The sequence below is a fragment of the Myzus persicae genome, unplaced genomic scaffold (genome assembly GCF_001856785.1).
Source record: "Myzus persicae strain clone G006 unplaced genomic scaffold, MPER_G0061.0, whole genome shotgun sequence".
Lineage (NCBI taxonomy): Eukaryota > Metazoa > Arthropoda > Insecta > Hemiptera > Aphididae > Myzus > Myzus persicae.
The window spans coordinates 330,372-356,018 of record NW_019104433.1 but is presented as its reverse complement, the minus strand read 5'-3'; the positions used below and the strand labels follow the sequence as shown (position 1 = coordinate 356,018).

The window sequence follows — 25,647 nt, the reverse complement described above, 5'->3', positions numbered from 1 at the left end:
ATGTAAAATATAATTAAATCTATAAACTTGATAAATTGATTTTTATTAAATTAAGACAAGAACAATAAGTAGTTAATAGTCAAATTTTGTACTGAAAAATAACCCTAAATAAAATAACTGATGGTGTCTAATTCCGATCGAATATCCATTATAACTAAATTACTCATTTATAATTTTTAATGATGTCGTAAAATTCCGTAGTTAAATACTATTGTATCCATACATCATATATGTTGTAGGTACTACACAACATTTTAGGCCCTATATGAATTAAATCGAGTATCAACTTTTTAAAAATTAACCTAAAAAGATATATATTTTAAGAATTTAAGATTAAATCATTAGTTAGCATTTTTATTAACTGTTTATGAATACTGAAAAAAACGAAAAACACAAATCCTTATATAGATATAAATAAGAAATATACGTAGAATCATTTGACATTTCACAAAATGATTAGTCTACCAAATATTAAAAAATTAATGATATATTTAAGTACCTATGTACTATATTTATGCATTATAAATCGTAATAATAAATAAGCCATTTTCTACGGTTCGTAATGAGTTTACTAAATTATTATGTAGCTTCTACAGAATGAATAAAACAAGGGATAAATGGATATATATATTGTAATTGAATTAATGTTACACATCATAATAAGTTATATGCATATAATATGGATTATAGATTAACAGATTAATAGTAAATACTAATCTGTAAAACTCACAATAGATTCATGTTTAGACATCAGTTCACATTCGTTGACGTTATTTATAAATACTAAATTATTGTTGATTACATAATACCTAATGCATCATTATTTATATTGGTATGAATAATAAAAACAAAGTTCATCTAATGTTAATTGTTTAAAAAAATTAACTGCTTTATTTCTTTTCATGATCATTCGGATGATTAATGTCAAAGATCACTAAACCTACTTCACATTAAAATATCAATTCCTGATATCGACTGAACAATTACAGCAATTTTTAAACATCATTAGCTTTATGAACATAAAAAAAAATTAAACTAAAATATTATTATCAATATAACATTTGTGATATCTACTCTCATCTATCGCTCTGTCTAACCAACGAATAATGGAACCTAAGCTCAATAGGCTCTACAATTCAACATAGCATTCATAATTTTAATGGCTATAGATTTGCGAAGCGATTAGTCCGTAACAGTTGCCTGTTATCACGGTGCAAGACATTCTAAATATTATCTATAGTGGCAGTGGCGTAGCCAGGATTTTTTTTCGGGGGAGCGGGGGCTGATCAATTTTTTACACAGCAGTGGTTTAGTTTTGGATCGAATATCATGGACCATTAAAATAATTTTTAAATGTTATTAACATTTCGGGGGGGGGGGGGGGGCTGCAATATGTATAGTGGCATATACATATTTAGTGTGTATCCATAGATAATCATATTAAGAGAATATACCTAATAAATATGGTACAACAACCTAGTATGTTATCCTTGTAAATCAGTACCAAATATTAAGACGATGCCAGCGTACCATTTGTGTTCTCTTTCTGACCCACGTGCAACATAATAAATTTATGTTTAGCAGAATCAAACCTGTGCTGTTACTTTTAATATTCGAGTGAACGCACCTATTATTGAACTTTAAACTAAGAACATAATCTGTGTCCTTACGTTGGCTTTTTAACGATACTTTAATTTTCATACAATGTTTAAGTATTTTAAAATCGTAATCTTTAATAAGCTCGTAAAGTCATAACTTATATGCAAATAAAAATATCGTAAAATAGCCAACGCGGAGACACGAGTTAAGGTCTTAACTTAAAGTTTGATAATAATAGATGAATTTAATTTAATATTAAAAGTAATAACATAGGATTAGTTCTGCTTAAGGTAAATTTGCTATGATGCGAGTGGGTGAGAGAGAAAACAATTAGTGCGCTGGCATTCTCTAAATGCCAACTTTAAATGCCTAAATTCACAAATTGTTATTAATAATATTAAGTAGGTAATTTAAACTTTCAAGGTTCTTCTTAAATATTTTACAAAAAAAAAATACTTTATCATTGTTGAAAATTGCATTATAAATTAAGGCATTTTGTAAAAAAATTATACTTTAACAATATTAATAACAATATAATAATAATTAAAGATAATTTAATCTATCTAATTTTAATTTATCTAAGGATAAAATATGTTAAGAGATTGGTAAATAAAATGTTGGAACTTTGAATGTTTGAATGCTTCTATACGCAAAAAAAAAAATGTTGACAAAAAATCGAATTAAAATCAATTTATTGCGTTGATCAGAATCTAAATAACCGGAAAACTAATACAATTAATTAGAATAAATTAGAAGTCTAAACATTTCTAAATTTGAATATATTTTTAATAATTCAAAAATAAAAAAATATACTGATTAGTGGTTATGGGTAACTAAATACCTTACACTTGTTATAATATTTGATCAAATACCTAAATACTTTTTTACATGAAAAAAAAAATGGAAATCAATCAATTAAACACTTATGTTTATATTTTGGCATCTCACATTCTCACATCCTAATGAGACAACGGTCAAAAAATATTATAGCGCATCGATAAAAAGGACTGGATACAAAACTGGCAACAATATTAATAAAAATAGTATAAAAACAAACTTTTGTACAGACTTAAAAGGATACTGGTATAGGTAACCACCCACTTTGTTAAGTTTTAAGAAATACATTTATTACCATTTATAAATTGCAAACATAAGGATACAATCCCAAAAACCAAACATACCCAGAGGTAAGTAAATAATAAATATAATATATATAAAATCGACTTTTATAATAATTGTGCTCGCTGATCACTGCTCAGTAGGTAGGTACATGTTTCTCTTAGTCGGTGTATAATTTATGAACGGTTAATATAATTAATACTTTAAAAAAATATGTATACCACCGAAAGTTTAATAGTAAAAATATCAAAAAAAAAATATTTGAGTAGTAATTTGTCTTGACCTTATTGTTACAATACTGACTTTTGTAGATATACTTCAAGAACAATGTGTGTATGAAGTAATGGTAATCGAATACTGATCGGTAAGTGACTATTTAATGGCATTTTATGCAACAATTAATACAGCAAATGGCTATCACAATTATTACAATTTTATTAAACACTGCTCATAAGCGGCAGTATAATAATATAATGTTTATCTCATGTTTTTGTGTCAACTTCCAATCATCGACATCGTCGCATGTGATGGGATCCGAGTCGGGCTCGAAGGAAAGCTTTTGACCGTTCTCGGTCGATTCTAACCATACGAGTAAAGCGTTTTAGGAGATTCCACCTACGAAATTTGTGGCATTACCAGCAAATGGCCCAGGGAACGTGGAAAACAACAACGATTAACCGGGTATACGGTTGTGAATTGCAGCAGAGACAACGAGATTAGTCACAGTCGTCGGAATACCGTCGGCTCCCCACAAGCGTGTATTGCAAAGGGGGGAAGCAAACTAGGGAAACCCAGGTTCGCCAACCAAGCTGAGAACGCATGCTGGAAAATTAGGAACCAATTAGTTGGTGTAGCGGGAACCAGAGTTCGCGCTTTCACCATTGCCAATTCGTAGACACGTAGTAATATTATTATAAATTATAATCGCGTTCGCTGAGAGAGAAATATCCGTGAAACGGCAATAAAAATGCATTATTATATTATATTATTATTCTTATTACCTACTATTACCTATACAGGCGGAGACGCGTGCATGGTAGATTTCGAACATATATTAGCAATTACACGTATAATATGTACGTTTTAATGTACCTGGTTATACGTAATACACCTAGATTCCTGGGGTGGAGTGTTCAATGTGGTGGGTGGGTGACCAATCTATGTACAACACACATACACAGACTTTATGAGAGGAAATTAAAACGTAAAACCGAAAATACAGGCGTTGTGTTACGTTCCCATTTCGAATCGATCTCCCATCACAACGTATACACACGCACGTCCAAAACGAACAAACGTCGTAAGAGGTGGGCGGTGGACGGAGAGAGGCCCCGTGGTATAATAATAATAATAAAATCGCATTGACGACGGACACTGCCAGGCAGCAAACTCCACGTGGTCGGCCGTGTGCTACCAACAGGATGGCCAACACTGCGGCTAAAAAACACACTCCATTGTACCGCGCATTATAATGTGCCGAATTGCACGCAATATTATTATTACGAGTAATAATTGAAATTAATAAATTAAAAAAAAAATGCATTTTCGACGTGAAGAGGAAAGCTGGCGAGGGGCAAGTGACGGGCAGGCGGCGTTGCGAAGAGTGGGGGAGCCATGTGGCAAATGTTTACACGCACACGCGCACATGCACGCGTTTTACAACAGTCAGAACGGCTTGTCGACGAGGGAGAGGGCGAGTTTTTCCGCAGCACGTGACCTTCGCGACACCGAACTGGCGTGCGGCGTCTTCGGGCCGGCACACAAGAATCTCCACGCTCTGGCAACCGTGGCCACCGCGGCAATGACGACAGTCGACATCGGCAGCAGCGACCGACCGGCGACCACCGTATCGCGTCGCACGTTGCGAGAGAGAGGACAACGAAGGTCATTCCACAAATACAGTGTGCGCCCTGCCACGCCCGCTCTCTATCCGTTCACGGAATCTTCATAGTTCCCCTACCCCCCCCCCCACCCATGGGGACCCACGATCTACACACCTCCGCGCCCGGCCAACCCTCAGACCGGCACGAAATGCGCATCACCCCCTCGCCCCCCCCCCAATCACCTTAGACTTTCGTCGTGCTCGTGCACCGTTGTATACCGTACAACGCACGGCGAACGTACGAGAGTTACGCCGGCGAGGAGAGGTCGGATGCGAAAGAAAAAAAAAACATACACATTTAGCGTTTACCGGGAAAATAATTTTCCTACAATATTTGCAGAGGTTGTTTTTTACTGTCTGTCGAAGATATTAAAAAACGGTACTTTTATTAAAATTTTACATCGTAAGGTAGTCTAGCTAGATCTAGAACACATAGGAATAGGTGTAATCGTTACCGGCTGCGTGTAAGGTGACCAACTGTTGTTTTTCGAACTCTTCCTGTAACTCGACGAATCGGGCAGCCTCAAGCAGTGTCTGTAGCCCGCATCTCATGCTCATGCTGGCCCGGGCAAGCCACCTCCTCCGTCGTCGTCGTCCACGTGTCAACAGCAAACATATCACAATGCCCTGGACGCAAACACCATTTACACAATCGCGAGACGCCCTGCCGTGCCGAGTCACGATCGCCGCGGTCGCTTCATGCCGTTGAGTGTGACGCGCGCGAAACGCTGGCGACGCGGGAGACCGATCGAAAACGTCACGCGGACGACGACGGGCTTTTGGAATTTTTCCTACTCTTGTCGCGCGATATTTTCCAGGAGTATGCACCGGCGGCAATGGATTACTCGTGAACGAGCGGCGGTGACACACACGTCGACGACGTCTCTCTGGTACACCCGGACGACAGACGATTATTTTTGAATCACAAATTTTTTTAAATAACAATTAAAATATAATAATATAATGATAATAACGATAACGATAACGAAAAAAAAAACGGCCCCGCACGTTTCAACGAAAATGAAAACTAAAAAACGAAAAAAAATAAAATAATAACCGCTAATGACGTGCCCACAGGTCTGTCGTCGCTGTGCCGCTGAGGCTACTGGCTGTATTGTGCCGGGTGCGCGGCGGGCGACGTGGTGCGCGTAGGATTTTCGCGAGCCGAAATGATCGGCGGCGGGGCCCGGGCGCTGCACGCTGGCGGTTGCTCACGTGTCCGGGCCGCCGTCCAATCCGGCGCGTACAAGTCCACCGGGTGGGCGTGGCGTCCGGCGGCGGCCGTATCGAGTCGTGTGCGTACGGTTATTACGACAACGACGACGATCGCGACGGTGACGGCGCGGCGGCCGGCGACGACCACGACGGCGGCAGGCAACACACAGTACGCACACACACACACACACGACGTGGACGGGAAGGACGGGGAGAGCGCGCGCGGCAAAACTCGGCGGACAGCAGTACGACTGTACGAGTACAACACTCGTTTCACTTTTGTGTGTAATTTGCCGCGCGCGCGCGTGTGAGTGTGTTGCGTGGATTTTTTTACGTGAGCGCACGTTGTCCGTCCCGGCGGCGGCCTTATAATAATAATAATAATAATATTATATAAAATATTATGTTCCTATATAGTATGTAGTAGATATACGTACCTATAATAATAAAATACGGGTTCGTCGTGTGTCGCGCGGTGTAAACGTCGCCCACGCGGGCCACACGAGTACACGACGACGACGACGACAACAACAACAATATAATTTACGCTATATTATTATTATATTATGTTTTACGAGTCAAATCCAAATTTCCTCACTGTTGTTTTTCCCACCCTCTCCCGCCCACCAATCGTTCGCGCCCGTCTATTTCATAGTAACGACTAACGGCTAACAATATTAAGTATATTTGATTCAAGTACGACGATCACCCCTTTTTTCTACGAGTACGGCCGCCACGGCCACATAGATCGGAAATAAAATGGCGATCGTACGGCGTTATTACCAGCCACTATAATAATAATAAAAATACTATTATGCGCACGGCGGTCGTGTGCTACGTTGCGACCACCATCGCTATACCAGCTCGGTACAACTCCGCTCGCCGAGTCGTACCTACTATTTTTTTTTTCGCCGAAACGAACGCGGTCATAGTCGAACTGGCAACGTTTCGATTTTATTGTACCGAGAGCGCGGCATAATAATGATACGGCAAATAAAACGTGCGCGCGCCGCGTAATAATAATATTATTAGGTATTTATCGCCCGAACAACGTACAGTTTAATAGTAAAACAGTAGGTAGTGGTACTGTTGTAACTACTTGTAGTAGTAAAGTAACTAGTTACTATATAATAATAATTAATAATAATAGTACTAGTGTCTACTGTCTAGTACCGTAGTACAGGTAATGCTGCCTAGAGTGTTGTGTAAATAACTACACCGCTCGACGGTGGGGTGGAAAGCGGAATACGGGTTACGCGAAACCTGGCTCGTCCTCCGCGTGCGTGCGTGCGTGTGAGCGCGAGACTCGAATTTCAGGGGGTTGTCAAGGGTTGGGAGGGAGAGTGGAATAAGTATGCAAAAAAAAACAAATAAAATATAAAATTGCACGTCGTCGACCGGCAATTGGGTCAAGGGAACGCAGTGATGACGAGAGTTGAGTTTTGTTGGAGGGGGGGATACAAACTATCTATATTTAGATGAAATATTATATATAAAATAATATATTATGTACTATGTTTAATATGTTTTATATTATTCCTACCTGTTGTTAGAAGTAAAATTTGTCACGTGGAGGCCAAAATCGTATCAGACACCTGGAAATCGCCTCAGCGGCCGCCGCGTCTACATACGTGTATTATAGGTACTCAGTATTACTGGTACAGATGTACAGTGGTATAATGGTATCGGGTTGTCATGCCGATGAGAGCTAAATAAGAAAAAAAATATTGCATGAAATCATTGAATCGCGAGTTACTGAAACGTTAACTCCTTAAAGTTCATACAATACAATAATACGTACGTACTCGTTGACTGGTTGAATTTTTTTACTCAGCAAACAAAAACTCTTCTCACTTCTCAGTCACTAGTTTCTCACGATAAGGGACTTTCAGGACTTACTGCATTGTAATCCAAACATTTCAAGTCAATTGCCGTGCTTCGTGAGTGTTGGTATTATTCTGAACATCTGAACATAAAATTTTAATACCTACCTAAATAGATGGGTTAGGTACGAATATACAGTAGTAAATAGTAATAACTATATAATTACTTTTGAGGCCATCTGAAAACTATAAGAACAAAATACAAATAACAATAAATATAATTATTATTTAACATATTTCCATGTACTTATAATGATTTGAAAAGTAAGACTACTTGGTACCATGAGGCATGATACAACAAATTATTGTTTTAAATATTTTTTTTTTTTTGTTTATAAATGTTTTATTCAATCTGTTACAAAAAGAACAATAAATATTAAGTGGTGAAAAACAGACACTTTTAAACCATAGTTAATATTTTTCTTTTATCAATGATATTTAATACTCAAGTACTAACTAATATGAATCTAAAATAATTTCATTGACCAATCGCCAATACAAACAATTTTTGGAGTAATTGTATAACTTGATATTTAATAGTTTTTAATAGAAAAAAAGATAAATAAATAGTAGGGATTTCAACATAATATGTTATGTAATCAATAACATATTAAAGAATCTTAAGCACGATGTATTGCTCTTCATATTCTTTAATATGTAAACAAATTTTTAAATTAGATTCCTACTAAAACTACTCATTTTTAGGGTACCTAGATAATAACCGTAACTCTAGAGTCTACACTGATATTTTTAATTATCTTATACAGTTATCCGCCATATAATTGTAACACAAAAGGAAACAAATTAATAATTAAAAGTTAAATAAATTAATACTGTTGGTTACCCTGTGAATTATTAATTTTTTTTATTTTAGTTTTGTTATTATTATTATTCAAAGTCAGGCTTACACTTTACCGTCCAATAGTCTAATTGTATGTGTAAAATTAATAAATTATGCATAGCCACATAATCTTGTTTTTTCATTTTGACGCTACGATTGCCACGCCAAGAGTAGGCATAATACACATATTGTATTTTTCATTATAAATGTATTAGTTTACCAAGTTATGTTTCTTTAGTAACTTAAATTTTATAAACATCTAGTTAGAGCACTAAATTGACTCTTTTTCAGTAGTTTGTGAAAAAATGTTGTGTATACCTAATTTTAAACAAAATTACAATTATCTTCTATTATGATAGATAAAGACACCAAAATATGACAGTCTCTTAGATTAGTTAAATTACCTATTTAGAACTTAATTTTTATACAAAATTCTATTACAGTATTGAGTATACCTATTAATATATTTGATTTTTCTTAATAATAAATATCCATTATAATTATTTAATTATATTCTATAATAAATTATACGCCTAGTAAAAGTTTTAAATGCATAATAAAAAACAATTTATTTTAATAACAACTACCAAGTTACAGATTGAAACAAATAAAATGTATTTACTCTTTAATACCATATTAATATAACATTTGTTGTGTAATTTTCACTAAGTATTAATAAAAAATCAGAATATAATTGAATTTAATTATTGTACACCTATATATTATTGTAGAAATATGAACTGGTAACTATGAAGCCTTGTAATGAGCTATTGACCTAGTGTCATAGCTGCAATAAATTATACATTTCCTTAAAAAGTTAAGACTATTTAATAGCAATTTGTTTTTTATAATATTATTGTTAATTTTATAAATAAAAACTTTGTTTGAAAGCCATTTAAAATCAAATTTTATTATTATTCAATCAATTAATAACAATTATACTAGAATTAATAACTAGTACTTAATTATAAATGTAAAATGTTTAACATCAATAATACAACAAAACTAATAAAAAGTTAACAATGGAAGACATTCATTTAAATAAGGCTTAATTGATTATTTTAATAATATAATTTAACAATGCAGTCTCTATAATGACTATCTTAAATATAATAATTACATTAATAAAATATCTATAATGATGGTGATAAATTATTCATGTAAATTACTTTTAATTCAGTCTTATGTGTGTTTTCAAAAAGAGCAGCCCTATTTTGCCCTTCTCCTTTTTTAATCCAATGGCCATAGACTCTAAATGCCATTGCATCAGTAAGCTATAAATTTTTAAAATTATTATACATAATTTTTGAACAAATTAAAACCAGCTTTTTACTTACTTTTCTCAAAATTTTATGCCTGTAAGGGTCTTGTTTAACCAATTTTACAGAAATTGTACCAGTTGTACATGGTAGTAATTGTAATAACCTTATCATGACACGCACTACAAGGATAGCGTATAAAAATTTCTTACGAGCATTAAATGGCCTCACTTTAATTTGTTTAGCCAATTTTGAAATTTGATTGAATTTTGATGAACTTAAACTTAGTGTTCTCTTTAGTGGTGCTATTTCTTGATCAAACATCTAAAATAAAAGTTAATGCAATTTAATGTTGTAATAGTTAATGAAAATTAGGGACACATATAGTATGCTACTTATAATTGTTTAATCAATGTTGAGGATGGTATCTGCGAGCATAATGCATTTGAGCAAATCGCCATTTTTACCTGCCTAATAAAAACAATGTGTTTGGGCAAATTCTTTATACTGTGTTTCAGTGAGTATGATACAATTAAAAATATGAAATTGTTTATATCAAGACAAAATATTAAACTGTATATTATATCAACCTAAGCTTAATAATTAAGGCACAAATATAAGTTTTTCCCAAAAATTGCAAACGTGAACTTAATATAGTGTTTTTGTTAGTTATTGCATATACCTAGTGGCTAACTAACCATATATGGGTTTTAAAATTGAAATATTTTACAAAAAAAACAAAAAAAAAACATTTTGATTGAAAATTTGAAAACAATGTTTTTAGTGAATCTAACCACTTGATTTTTTTTGTTTTCGACGTATCAACTGCTGACAATCCCAAGTCCTTCAAAATGAGAAAGAAAACGGATGATAAAATACTGCCCAAACACATCATAGGATATAAAAAAGATCACTTTAACACATTACAATGTTTGGAAATCACTGGCCCAAATGCAAATCGCCCAGTATCTACACTCAATCACAATAAAATACACTTTTTTCCTCATAATGACATACTAAATATATACCTTTGTTATAAATATCACTAACTGTACTTGCAATATGAATAACTATGTTTGGTACTCATTATACAGTATTTATTACTTGTAATACAGATGAACTATATCTTGAAATTATTTTTTATTATGGATTATGTATTTATGTATGAAATTTGATTTTCAATCATTAACAAATTACAATTAAGATGTGCAAATTTAAATTCTGCTGGTGAGGTGCGTGATGTTGAAATGAAAGAAATGTTAAAAAATGATCGTAAACGTGATTTTAAATACAACCACAGCCGAGAGGGGTGTGAAACATGGCAATTAATACACCTGATATTGAGACAAATAAAATCAAAATTATGGAAAAGAGTTTGAGGACCATGAATTTACAGTATGTGCTGTTTGCATGGTGATGAATATTTTTGATCGTCGTTATTTCATAGTTGATAAGAGATATTGAGAAACATTATACACATAATAATTCAAGAAATAGAACCAGAAAAACTATTTATTAGATGAAAGGAGAGCTTATAGTATGCGAAAAGTCATGATTTTCTTCACAAAACTAGGTTTATTATAGCAATTACTTCACAGACCTGCAAACAAATGCTCAAACCCTCAAACTCAAACAACTGAATGTTTATGGAATCACATTTAAGTAAAATATGGTTTAAGATCATGTAGAGCTACCAACCTACTTGAAAAAAGATTACAAGAAGAATGATGGCAATCAGTTGATATGACTAATGTATTCTAAAGTTTTTTATAAAACATTTGTTCAGTCAAATATTTCAATGAAACAATGATAACTTTTCTACTACAGTCTTCAATTTAATGAAGATAAGAATATAAAAGTTTTTTTTTGTAGATAGCATACACAGCATGTGTGCTGAAAAGTACTTCTATTTTAAACTGAAATATACAAAATAAAATAATAACATACTTTAACATTGAAAAATGAATGATCCAGCGCTTCATCTACTGTCAACCTTTCATTTGGATTCAAAACCAAAAGTTTTCTAATTAAATCTTTTGGTGCCTCTAAAAATATTAAAAATATTTACATAAAAAATACCAATATAATATTATTGTTTTTTATTATTTCAAAAAGTTTATTTTAAATTTAGACTAACTATTTATTTTTACCAGAAATATCTTGCCATTCTGGAGAATTAAATGTGTATTTTCCTTCCATTATATTTCTCAACATAATCATCTGTTTGCGGTGCCAAAAAGGAGGACAACCAATTAATCTGCAACAAAGTTATACAAATAATATTTTTATTTAAAATGAGAAATACTATTTATTTAGATAACATAACTAATTGCATTACTCACAATGTATACATAACTACACCACATGCCCACCTATAAATACAAATAAAAATAATTATGATTAACTTTATAACTTAGTTACTTTGCATATTATTTTATAGTCAATTTAATTCTAATAATGAATTATAGACTATATTAGATTTCCAAATTTAACATATTAAATATACAAAATCCTCATTTATTGATACTTAATATTTATTTGTTTTTCAATTTTACATTTAGTACATTGAATATCATTGAATACAATTAAGATTGTATAAATTTGTTATTTTATTATTTAACCATGTATAATATTGACATTAGGTGAGTAATATTGTGTTATCCAAAATATTGGTTTATGTTATTAATTAGTACAAGATTAGAGAAAAAAAAGAACGCCTATGATATTATCAAGTTAATATGCTTCCATTAATTCAAATAAAGGTGCTAATATACATCCACAGACCACAATTAAAACCATATGAGTGATATACACTTTCACTAAAACAGTTTGTGTTGCTTCTTTTACAACAGCCATGTCCAACTCAAAGTATTAACTGGGCAATATATATTAAAATTAAATAGTTTACTATGCCTGCACATAAAATTTTATCGGTGGAAAATAGATTTTACACACATTTTTTAATTTTATTCATTTACAATACTATACAATACTTATTCGATTACAGTTTATCAGAAGATAAGACAGAAAAGTAACATAATATTTAACTTTAACTAACATAATCGATAAATGAAAGAAAAATGTCTTGAATGTTTATTCATATTGCTATCCAAATTGCCACACGTTGCGAGTTTGACATGCCTTGTTTACATGCATAGTTGTCAAACCGATTTACCTCAAATCAATATCATAGTACAGTTAGCCTAATTCGGTTGTAACTTGTAATAGCGTTTTCTGTTTAAATGTATTTTGTTCTCCCAGAGTTATTTCTTATGCACATTTTGAATTTAAATTAATTTAACAGTTTTAGGGTAACCCAGATTTTAATTAATCAAAACTAATAGCCATATACATGTATATAATTAAGAAAGTTAACTAATTAAAATTAAGGTGGATCGGTTAAAGCTGTACATGTAAACATGGTCAGGATTGGGGTCTGGGGTCAGGATTTATATGTTAAAACCTTAAAACAAAGTTGAAATATGATGCTAATATTCTTTAAAAAACAAAAAATATGTTTTATGCTGATATTATTTTTTTTTTTTAACAATAGGTTTTAAATATTACTTATTATTTAGCTTAACCAATAAATGTATTTAAGGATAATTTGAAATGGTAACTATGGAAATTAAAAAAAAAATTATATGACAAAAATAGGCCTTAAGTGGTGAGGAATCCCCCCTGCCATGGCTTATGAATAATAGTTGTGTCTACACATCTATACTCAATTCAGAACAGGCGCATTACCAGGGCTTGTTTTGGTGCACCCCCCGGCCATAAAGTCCATAAATATTAAATATAGTAGATGTGTGCCATTGTGGCCCACCACCAGTTTGTATTTAAATATTGAATTAAAACACAAGTCTTTAAAAATTCCTGGCCACATGCCTTATTCAGAATAAGAGTATACCAGTTTGCATATGCTTATTTGATAGGCAAATGGTGGAAGTGAGAAAACATGTGCAAACTTGACGAGTTTTTATCCATTGCCTGGTTAAATATTATTCTAAATAGAGTATAGATCCATTGACACACTCTACCAAAAGTCTATACATAAGACATAGGAAAGTGAAGATGGTGGTGAATTAAAAACTAATAATTTTATAGCACAAAATATTAATTATCATTTGAAATTAAAAACAATAACTTTAAGTGGTTTAGTAAGCAATTATATAATAAGTAAATATATTTATAAGTCACCACATTTAAAAAGAGATTCTGAGCAAAACCCACATAATGTAGGTTAGATTAATGACAAGTTTAAGAAGATGGCCAAACTACATAATACCCTATTAAAGAGTCAATCTCACTAGGAATACATTATATTTATAGTTGGCTAAAAATATTCCAGAAAAAAAATGATGAGGCTAGCAGTAGTAGCAAGTAGCAAGTACCAACAACTTTTGTGCCTGACACGCAAAAATATATGAACACACATGTCTTCATACGGATACCAATTTATGTCTTACAAATTTATTGAACATACCACTACATCGGTATGTCACAATAAAGTTTAACAAATTATTCAATAATAAACAATGTGTTGTGTTTTTAAACCTCCATCTTAATCACAACTCTCATTTCAACCGAACTACCACGGATTCTCTACCAAGACTGCTGCAGACTGTGTCAAAAGCAGATAGTGGATTCGAAAAATAATACTGACATGAATATAAGCTTTCATATATGTCATGTCTTAAATATGAATTATAATAATTATTTATAACTAGCAAAAAAATAATTTTAAAATTAAATTAGTTTATAGTTATTATTTTATAATTACAGATCACATGAGAATCCATATCCTTCAGCATCATCAAACATATTTACTCTTAATACTTCTGGAGCTAAATAATTTGGTGTGCCACATAAATCTAAAAAAAAGTGTAATAAATGACAAAAAAAAAATTAAAAAGTTGATAATAAAATGGTAACTGATCATCGGAATGGGAATATTTAGTTTCTACAGAGATATAAATTTGAAAACAATAATTAACTATATAAGATTAAAATAACAATTCTGAACATACTTATTGATATTTAATAAAAGTTGTTTGAATATTGTTGTCATTATTTCATAACATATTTAGAGAAACTACAGAAAAAAACAACAAATAACAGTCATCAAATTAAAATTTGTAAATTGGATCAATTTCTAAGTTTGTGGGTAATGAAAAAGGCTACTTACTACTTGACATGTATAGAATACTCTACTTAAAAGTATTTATCCATAAAGAAAAAATTAAAATTTACTGTAAAATCAATCACTTTAATCAAAACCTAAATATATAGCATTACAGAAATATCAACAGTTAAATAACAAATTTAAAGAGTTTTAACATTTAAACATAAAAGCAATGTCTTCAAAATATTTGGTAGGTAGTATGAACATTTAAAAATTATTTGTAATTATTAACAGTTATTAAAAAATTATTAATATTTAGAACCTAAAATGGTTATCCATTAAGATATTTAAATAAATAATCTTACCTAACAGTAATACCAAATGTTGAACATTTAGATTTTATTTTTAATCTTGAATATGAATACTAATATGGCAATGAAAAGATTTATACCACTTACATATAACATATTGTACAATTGTTTGAACTTACCTCTGAGTAATTGATTAGGTTTTAAAACACTTGCAAATCCAAAATCAGTGAGTTTTATATCCAGTGAATCGTCGAGCAAAATATTTTCAGGTTTAATATCTCTATGTACAACACCTTGTCTGTGGACATGTTGCAAAGCTTCAAATAATTGTCTCATTATGTACCTAGTTTTTTTCTCAGACAATGTTACAACATTGGTTAAATAATCAAACAATTCCCCATTTCTGCAAAGTTCGAATACCAAAAATATGAATGTCTCTGACTCGAATACATCATGTAAATGTACTGAAATTAATTTTTATAACATCATTAAATATTTAGTAATTTATATTGATATACATTATATAATACTAACTAATATATTCATGTCCAATAACCATTCTTAGTATGTTAATTTCTTCCAGAGTAGCTCCTCTATTTTCGGGATCATTACTTAGGTCTATAATTTTAGCCGCAAATTCCATGCCAGTCTCTTTTTCTACGCATCGTCGTACAGTCGAACTAACACCTCTATAGTATAAAATCATTATTCAATAAATTGATTGAACCATTGATTGTATTAATAACAATTTAATAAATAAAAACACACCTGCCCAATATTTCTTTGGGTTCATATCTGGCATAAAATTCTTTGGCCGCATCTTTGTCAGGTAGTTCGTCATCTTTGTTGTCCATTATTGTTAGTCAAATAGTTAATGTACACTAGACGTCTGGATCGGATTACTATTCCTAATTAGAGAATATTAATGTGGTATTGTGGTGTATTCGACGACCTGATTATAAAAACTTGCACGGTCTGGTGGGAGTTCAAAGGTTTAAAAAAAAATTAAAAATAAACCATAAGGTTGTGAAATGTGAAATCAAAAAAGAAAAAGATAAAATTATCAAATAAAAATGATAAGGAAAGCAGTTATAATTATTGATAATTTGATATCGGGTGTATTTAAATTGTGTGAGTAAACAATTAACAAATTGTAATAAAATGTTTTTCCTTGAATAGGTCATACGATATAGTTGTACCTCCAAACTACTTCCTAGGTACCTAAACCTAATAAAGTAATAAAGTAATTTATTTATTATTACATTCATAATTTACATATCGTAATCAGGTTTATAATAACATTTGAAATATATACCTAGTAGATGAATACTATTATGATAGTGTAAAAAAATATTAAAAAAATTAAAATTGTAATCAATGATTAGCTATTGCCTATTGGGTATTCAGGTACCTACTCTATACTTTTCTAATCACCAATAAGTAATAACTGTTCACACTAATAACCTGTAGTTGTTAGATATAAATTGAGCTAGAAAATACCTGAATAGGTACTGAAATACACATTTTTTATGATTTTAAAATTTAAACATTCATTGTGCGAATACGGAACAAAACTTATAAAACTATCATGTTTTAAAAATCTCAAGACGCATTTTCAACAAGGGATTTGGATAGACGATGAACCGTTTTTAAAATAATTTTGACGTTTGTAACCATATATTATAATGGCTCTAAAAATGAAAGTGCCTGTAATACAATAACGATTAACGAGCTAGGTGGGCTAGGTTAGGTAGGAAATTGCATAATTTGGAAATTTAAAAAACAGTTGAAAAATACAGAAATTTAGTAATGTTAATTGGAACTATTAAATTCATACTTAAGTAAATTTTGGTTGTAGAGCCATTTTATGGTTCAAAGGTTAAAATGACAAAAAAAAATAGTACATACAACATATGATATCTACAGTGGAAAATACCTGTAACCGTTAGGTACCTTACTATTTCAAAAAAACCATGTTCTATTGTGTATGCGCAGTGCGCACAATATTCATAAATGTTAAAAATTTGAAAATCTTCAAAAAATGTCTTTTAATATTCTATATTTCTATAGCTGGTTAGATGAGTTCAAAATATAATATCATTAATAACTACAATCAGTTATAACTTTAATTATTATTATTTTTTTCTTTATTAATATATATACACAATCTGTACCTCTGGCACAACTTTAATTATAATTTATAAGTAAAAAAAGTACAGTAGAATTCTGATTATCCGAACGCTAATCAACCGAACGTCCAATTAACCGGACGAAAAAAAGATTGGTCTTTTATAATAACTCGTAAATCATGATTAATCATAATCGTAATTGTATTTTGTCTTTAAGTTTTCAGTTAAATATTATAATACAATTATTTGTTTATTATTATAAATGTCAAACTATACTACATACATATAAATAATAAATATATTAATACGTACAATATATTCATACAATTACAATGTAAGTTATAACTTGATATGTCATATTCTAATAATCCGGAAATTTGCCTACCAACCTTGACATTAACTGTATAGTCTAGATAATCGGAATTCTACTGTACCTACATAAATATTATAGACAAGAAAATGGTACCTACTAAAAATAATATTATATTTTTGATTAGATTACTTACCTATAAATTACCAAATATTAAAGTATAAAATGTATTATTATATACTAGATAGGAATCTATAGAATCAGAATAGAGTATAGGTAGTATATTATACAAAGTGTTAGAATGTTGTTGGATTTAAATAACTGTATTTATTATTAAATATTATATTTTTTAAATTGACTTAATATAATATTATGTAATTTAACAAAAAAAAAAGTGTTTCACATTGAGTTGGCAGATTTTGTACACAAATCTATAAATAAACTCATATTTTTATCACTGAGCCAAGGAATAACATTGTTACATAATTTCAATGGGTTCTGCAATTCGATTCTGTTGAAACTGCCAAAATTAGAGTTTATCAAATTTTCACTTTTTTCAAACTTCTCAATTTGACATCGATAATTTCCCGTGTCATTAACTTTAGTTATAAATGTTGAGTAAAATGTTTTTTTTGGAAGTAATTCACCAAGTACAGGACACAGTACATAGTATTGTAATTTGATAGAGTTTGAATCTGAGTAAAATTCAAAAAAATAACGAAGTAATTCCCATGTTGAAAGACTTGATTTGGTAGACATTTTTGGTTTTAATTGATCATGATTAAAACAAATACGTGTATCCCAACCTTATAAAAAAAAATATTTATTTACAAAATTGAAAAAACTAATAATTTATTACTATTATCTATCAATATTCATTAGTCATAACTCATAATTTATATTAAGATTATATTTATTATACCTTTTATTTTTTACATATTTGTTTAATAAATAATTCAACAATTAATAGCATTACACATAATTGCATAATGTAGTATCTATAATATAGCATACATATAATATATGTATAGAAAATTTGTACTGTACACCAATGAATATCTATAAATGATTTATTTAATTTAAAAGGCAATAAAAAAAAGATTATAAAATTTAGATATACGCTCAGGTTAAATAGCTAGGTACCTAATGTATATCTCACAATGTTATGACTCATAACTTATGAGATTCACATACATTATAAGCTGACTTTCAGTCGTTCAGACGTTATAAATATTATTAAATTAATCTTTATATTATGTATATTTATAATCTATTTATATTTAATATAGTTAATAGAATTGATTATAAATACTACCAAATACCAATACCTTATATATTTATATATAGGTAAATACTAAATAGTAAAATACTATAATAGTATGTTTATTATTTAGAATTTATAATGAATATTAATAGGTAGTTATTATATAAAAAAAGGCAAATAGGTAGGTCATAGGTAGTATGATATAGGTCCTAACCCCTAGGTACCTACTACCTATATCTAATTTGTTATTTATAAATTAAAATATGTGTGAGTGTTGCAGTGTGTCACATTGTGTTAAACGGTCCGCTGCCGCCTATGAGGGTACCACACGATTGTGTACGATGTATCTTTTTGAGAACACGATTGCGTACGTTAAACCATTAACTTTAATATTTACCCCAAAAGTCAAACGATTGCGTATGATTTACTGTGCAACGTTGCCAAATGTATGTTTTTATTTGTGATCAGTAAAATTTAAATATTGGAAAAATGACTTAAGTTATGGTACCACTTGGACCGATCTTAGACAATTTCAAATTCATCATATTAGAATTTATTTTTAGGGCCACGCACTTGTTTCTTAATAATAGTCGATCAATAAGTTGATTAATAAGTCAATCCTCAAAGGTGAAGTATATTTTTAGTAGATCGTGACCAAAAAAAGTTTGACTAGCCTATGAAATATTCAATTCAAAAATAAGCCTTGATGGTTATTAAGACCTTTTTGGTGGGTAGGGTTTATTAGCTATACAGAGTGTAACAGAAAGCCTAATAAATAAAATAACTTTTTTTCGTTTGTATATCATTTATTGACTCTTGCGCTACAAGTATAATGAAATTATTTTTATTTTTAAACTGGAGATGAAAGATTTTAAATCTGATTTTTAGAAATATGTTGATCGTAAAAATATTTATTTAAGTCACGTAGTTTATTTTTATAATTTTTGAAATCTTATTCATTTTGTTAAATAAAGTTGGCCCAGTAACATTTTAAATTCAAAAAGTATAAACTTTTTTTAAAAATTAAGCTTCTTGACTTGGATAAATATTTTTAAAATCAAAAGTTTTCTAAAAAACCAGATTTTTCTTTTTATATTTTTGTTTCTATAATATTTATATATGGTACCTATAATATGTCCTATATGGCTATATATGATATAAAATACCTATATGGGCAAACATTTAAAAATATGATATACATATAAGCAAAATTGAACGACAACAAAAAATTAATATTCATCTATCATATAGACTAGTTATAGACTCGTACAGACTCGAGTTTCTGTTGAAAAATCTTACCTTCAGTATAATTAGGTGCATGTTTGTGATGCAATTTCCATAAATCTATAATGGGTGGAACAATTTTAAATTGTATCATGACGTATAAAACTAACCAAATTAGGGAATAGGTGGAAAAATCATCACATAACAGTTTGAAAGAACCAGCCCAATGTTTAACTGCGATGACTACCCAACGTACTCTTTCATCCATGGATAAATATAATCTAATACAAAATAATATATATATTAGTTTATGAAACATAATATTATTTGATAAAATTTAATTAAAAACCATTAATTTAAAGTCGAAATTCAAATTTTTTTTTTATATCCTCAGCGGAATGCCCGGAGAAACCTATTGGTTTTTGATATATTTGCCCAAGGGCAAGAACAACGGTCTAAGATTACTATTGTTCATTATTTATAATTTATCGAAATCTCAATCTATACTCAAAAATTATGTCAATTTAAGTAATATAATATTGCTCCAAATTTGGCAAAGGCACTTGTAGGACTTACTTGATAAGTTCCGAGTTAAGCACAGCAAGACCACTCCTAAATTGCAGATCACAATTAAAATTTGTGGAATCATGTGTAAAGCGTACTATTGGTACTCGTGTTCCTGTAATAATTTCCAACCCAATAAATTCTTTATTCGCTGCTTTAACAAATAAATCAATGAGTTGTAGTTGTCGCGTGTAATTATCTGCGATTTTTCCTGAAAAACAATCACCTAAGACACAAAAAATTAAAATAAATAATTACTTATGTTTTAATTATTATTTTATCCAACTTTATACTATTCATTTATCATTATACTTTTTCACAATATCAATAAAAAAATGGAAGTGCTGAAACCCTTTATTTTTTTCAACTTCCCCACAAATAAATTATTGAAGTGTTAATTTCAAAACTGAGGCTGCTATAATTACAACTAACCCCCTTAAAATTTGCTCACGATTATGTATATACAGGGTGTTTCTGAAGTGTGTGAAGTAATTAGTATACGCATGTTCACTGTGATGCCATAATGAAGATTTTTTTGGAATTTTTTTTCTCATTTCATAATCTAGGTTTTTTAAAGTTATTTTTAGAATATTATCTTGAATATAAAAATAAATACTCTAGTCGTATGTCTTGCAAAATTCTCATAAGAATCGAGATATCGCATCATTTTTACGCTTGTCGCGCTCGAATCGCAACCAAAAAAAGTCGTGTGACACATCGATTTGTATGAGAATACTGCAAGATAACCAGTGGTGATAATTATTTGTTGTCATTGACAGTACACGATTAATTAACACATTATTGTTTTACATTGTCGACTAATAAAAAATATGAAATAATAACAAAATTAGGGTTTTAAACGATCAAATTTACCAGCATACATTTGTGTCATACTTTTATTAAATAACTTTTAACTTTATAAAGTTATAATAGTTAGAGATAAAAGAAACTACCTATTTGTATGTTTATACTGAAATTCCAGTTTTTAGAAATCATAGTACCTAACATAATTATTTTGACTCGATAAGATAAACTAAATTAATTGTGACTAGGTTTAGCTGATGAAAATGGAAATCTTGCAGCTATGTTATGGGCAGAACGTAAATAATAATAATAATAAAAATGTTTATCTTATCGAGTCAAAATAATTATGTTAGGTACTATGATATCCAAAAACTGGAATTTCAGTATAAACATACAAATAGGTAGTTTCTTTTATCTCTAACTATTATAACTTTATAAAGTTAAAAGCTATTTAATAAAAGTATGACACAAATGTATGCTAGTAAATTTGATCGTTTAAAACCCTAATTTTGTTATTATTTCATATTTTTATTAGTCGACAATGTAAAACAATGTGTTAATTAATCTTGTATTGTCAATGACAACAAATAATTATCACCACTGGTTGTCTTGCAGTATTCTCATACAAATCGATGTGTCACACGACTTTTTTTTGGTTGCGATTCGAGCGCGACAAGCGTAAAAATGATGCGATATCTCGATTCTTATGAGAATTTTGCAAGACATACGACTAGAGTGATTATTTTTATATTCAAGATAATATTCTAAAAATAACTTTAAAAAACCCAGATTTTTGAAGTTAGAAAAAAAAATTCCAAAAATATCTTCATTGTGGCATCAATATGCGTATACTAATTACCTCACACACTTTAGAAACACCCTGTATATTATATACGGCGTACACATATGTGTTATAAATTATAATATATTCGACATTCGATATAAATTATCAACTTACCAGTATCGAAATACAAATCCACATCACTATCATCTTTTGCAATTCCATATGAACGAGAACCATAAATATAAACTCGTCCAAAATTTTCCACACAGGTTTGAATAGAATGTTTAAGCTTTTCGAGCCGTTCTTTAACTACGGGATCGTTGTTTATTAGATCGATTGACGATATTAAACATTCGATTTGATGACAAAATTTGCTTTGCTCACTTAGCAACTCTAAATAGTGAAAATTTTAAAATACAGTACCTGATTAGTAAGGAGCAGATGTTTATGCTTTAAAAATCGAAAATACGCATCATCGCCATCATGCAGCTATGTGCTATAAATAATTATACAAATATGCTAAAAATGTATTCAAAATATGCATTAATAAAAATTTATAATTATTTATTAATTTAAGCTTTGTTTTATTTATTAAAAATTTAAAGTAGTAAATAATTTTTAAAATGAAGCTATGTGCACTTTCCGTTAATCTGAACATTTGTTGCTGCAATATAGGATAACGAAAATCCATAAAAATATGCACTAAAAACATGACGAATATAAAAACTTGATCCATCATGTATTCAACAAATATTCAAAAAAATTTAGTTGTTAATTTGATGTCTTTAAGTACCTAATGAAATCAATTTCTTACTTCCTCAGCATTAATTTAGATTTTAAAAAAAAATTATGAACATTAGGTCCTTACTAATCAGTGTGCTTTGTAGGTAGGTATTTATTAGTATTTATGTATGCACGATATACCTACAAATAATATATAAGGTATGTCCATTGTATAATATTCAATAATCATTTGATTTTTTAAACATTTTTAGTTGGTAAATGATGTACAAAATGTACAATATTTACCAAAAATAATTAATTTGATTTGAACGGCCAAGTAAAACGTTCAAGTTTTCTAAAATTATGAATCGTTCATACTCAATGTATAATAAATGAGAGAGGTTCACGTGTCGTTCACTAAATATGAACGTGGATGTAATAAATGCGTGTTAACGAACGTGTTCTTTCCAAATACTTTTCAGTTTTTCACCTACTCTTGTAGTCATAATAATTAATAATATGTATGAAATTAAATAAATAGCAATAATGTTATACACTTATACATCACTAATTGATAACCATTAATCATTATATTACTCGTATATACTATGAGGTACTAATGATACCTAGTATTAACTACAAAGGATAAATTATAATATATGCCTATATAATACCCGCCTATACATTATCTAGAAATTTGTTGGTCCAAACTGATCTAAAATTATACCACTGATTGAGATAATAAACTAGATTGCCTACTACAACCACGGCTTCAGATTCTATCTAAAGCCGTGAGTCGTGACTACTGACTACAACTAAATAATGACAAGCAGAACGAATGCTTTTTCGACATAAAGGTTGTGGGCCGTGGTGTGTGGTATTTTATCAAGTCCGTCTAATAATAAATTACTTAGATACAGTATAGGCTCTCTATAAAAACAATGCATTTTTTTGGCTTCAGGTGTTATAACTAGTTAGCAATGTGGTTTATTATCTATATCCACGGTCTTAGAAGGTATCTTCTAAGACCGTGTCTATATCTGTGGAATTATCCCCATAGATAATAGATACATGGATAGGCCATGGCTATATCACGAATTAAGGTATATCTGAATTCGTGGGCTATATTAACACTATGGGGTCGCGTTATTTTTTGTGGGAGAGAGAAAACATCTTTAAAAATATTCTCTCTCCTGCATGGGGTACTATTTAAGGTTATGTTCAAACTCTAAATAAAATCGTAGATGTACATAAATATTTTAAAATAGACTAGAATCGTAATAATCAAACCTAACACAATATAATATAATTTTTAATTACCTAAGAGTTTTTAAGTTAGTATTATACTTTAGGTTTGCGCGCGATTAATATTTACCCCATGTAACCTCAAATTGATAATACTACAGGAATACATGATAAACTCCAATAGCGGCTATAATTGAATAGCCTATCCATCTGCCATCTCTTTATTATCTATGATTATCCCGACATAATATTGATATGGGTTAATCACAGATCTATAACTACAGTGGTATAGATATATCTATACTCTGTCTAGCGAGAGAACTCCCCTTGCACCGACCAAATATTCTACCATTGATGAACCTTTTTTATGATCGTGGTGACACGGAGGGATGCGCAAAACCGGAGTGTTCTTTCGCTGGACACAGTATAGTTATAGGGCTAATGCATCATGTCCGGAGTTAACTCTGCGTTCCCGAACGATGTTGGGTAACTATTTTTTTATAGAGTTAACTAGACTACTAGAGTTGAGTTTTGTTTTCGCACCTGTTCGAGCAATCGAATTTTATCTGTGTTGATAGGCTATCTATAAAATCATTATTTAGATTTATGGGAAAATCAAAGCTCGGATATAAGTAGGTACCTATAAAAGCATATGGATAGTTTTACCTCCCTATATATTTTATACAGGCTAAATTTTAAAATGAAAAGTAGGTATCTTACAAGGTTTTTAGGTATTATAGTATTTTCCTTACCATAGAAATGATCCATTTTAAATGATTTCTTCGTAACTAAAAGTTACAAGGTCACATATTATACAATTACACCAACATAAAAAATGAATGATAAACTATATTTCAATACATAAACTAAATACAATAGTAATAAATACCTAATTAAAATTCATAGTACAGTGGTACCGTTTCAAAATTTCAATAATATGATATCTGTATATTGACTATTATCTGATCTAAGTGCCTACCATGACTGCAGATATATATATAATTAATACCTATATGGCTATATAGATGGATATAAGTTATTTATTATCTATATTAGTAGTACCTACCTACCTACCGTTGTTTTTTAGGAATATGCTAGCAGTATAGGTGTATTCGCTAATAATTAGATATTTAGTATCTTGTTCCCTATTATTATACTTGATATTTACTATTTAGTAATTACTAATTAGTAGACAAGTGATTTGTTATTACCTCTACTATATTATAAAATATAAATTATATACGTATTACATGTCTATTGAAGTTGACATATTGTATTTATGACCATCGAGATCCTATGTAGGTACAATAATATTGTGTATTCTTTATCTCGATGTCCATAACATATAATTTTTTACAACTAAATA

The 25,647-nt window shown here is 30.2% G+C and overlaps 3 protein-coding genes across 6 annotated transcripts in view; all 3 read right to left on the bottom strand.

Moving 5' to 3' along the window:
• Positions 1-5,764, bottom strand: part of LOC111042120 (max-binding protein MNT-like) — a 29,486-nt gene extending 23,722 nt beyond the window's left edge. Inside the window, exon 1 of one of the 2 annotated variants that reach the window (XM_022326622.1) lies at positions 5,056-5,764. In XM_022326622.1, the coding sequence (XP_022182314.1) occupies positions 5,056-5,158 (103 nt within the window). In that variant the 5' untranslated portion in view covers positions 5,159-5,764. The remainder of the gene's footprint in view (positions 1-5,055) is intronic. The other variant, XM_022326621.1, reaches the window with a different exon arrangement.
• Positions 5,765-7,657: 1,893 nt separating this feature from the next.
• On the bottom strand, positions 7,658-16,315 carry LOC111042122 (phosphorylase b kinase gamma catalytic chain, skeletal muscle/heart isoform). 2 transcript variants are annotated; one of them, XM_022326625.1, is made up of 11 exons: positions 16,003-16,315; positions 15,769-15,923; positions 15,414-15,698; positions 14,582-14,672; positions 12,141-12,170; positions 11,949-12,055; positions 11,746-11,843; positions 9,877-10,122; positions 9,709-9,813; positions 7,866-7,884; positions 7,658-7,781 (listed from the first exon to the last, which is right to left on the bottom strand). In XM_022326625.1, exons 1-11 carry the CDS (start codon positions 16,086-16,088, stop codon positions 7,735-7,737), a joined length of 1,269 nt encoding a protein of 422 aa, XP_022182317.1. In that variant the 5' UTR covers positions 16,089-16,315; the 3' UTR covers positions 7,658-7,734. The 2 variants fall into 2 exon arrangements, with proteins under 2 accessions (XP_022182317.1, XP_022182318.1); XM_022326626.1 differs by lacking the exon at positions 7,866-7,884 and having other exon boundaries at positions 7,660-7,781.
• A 1,076-nt stretch (positions 16,316-17,391) lies between these two features.
• Positions 17,392-25,183, bottom strand: LOC111042141 (terminal uridylyltransferase Tailor-like). 2 transcript variants are annotated; one of them, XM_022326661.1, is made up of 5 exons: positions 25,034-25,183; positions 22,488-22,706; positions 20,738-20,951; positions 20,237-20,442; positions 17,392-18,368 (listed from the first exon to the last, which is right to left on the bottom strand). In XM_022326661.1, the coding sequence occupies exons 1-5, from the start codon at positions 25,047-25,049 to the stop codon at positions 18,073-18,075; spliced, it is 951 nt and encodes a 316-aa protein (XP_022182353.1). In that variant the 5' UTR covers positions 25,050-25,183; the 3' UTR covers positions 17,392-18,072. The 2 variants fall into 2 exon arrangements, with proteins under 2 accessions (XP_022182353.1, XP_022182352.1); XM_022326660.1 differs by having other exon boundaries at positions 17,393-18,479; positions 25,034-25,182.
• Positions 25,184-25,647: the final 464 nt, after the last annotated feature.

Excerpts from the sequence above, each read along its gene's own strand:
- LOC111042122 (XM_022326625.1), bottom strand. The coding sequence starts at position 16,088 with ATGGACAACAAAGATGACGAACTACCTGACAAAGATGCGGCCAAAGAA. Across the intron at positions 15,699-15,768 it reads TATTGGACATGAATATATTA|TACATTTACATGATGTATTC; the intron begins GTTAGTATTATA and ends AATTAATTTCAG. Across the intron at positions 12,171-14,581 it reads TATGGATTCTCATGTGATCT|GTGGGCATGTGGTGTAGTTA; the intron begins GTAATTATAAAA and ends TTGTATTTATAG.
- LOC111042141 (XM_022326660.1), bottom strand. Across the intron at positions 20,443-20,737 it reads CTTAACTCGGAACTTATCAA|ATTATATTTATCCATGGATG; the intron begins GTAAGTCCTACA and ends ATTTTGTATTAG. Across the intron at positions 18,480-20,236 it reads TGCACCTAATTATACTGAAG|GTTGGGATACACGTATTTGT; the intron begins GTAAGATTTTTC and ends TTTTTTTATAAG.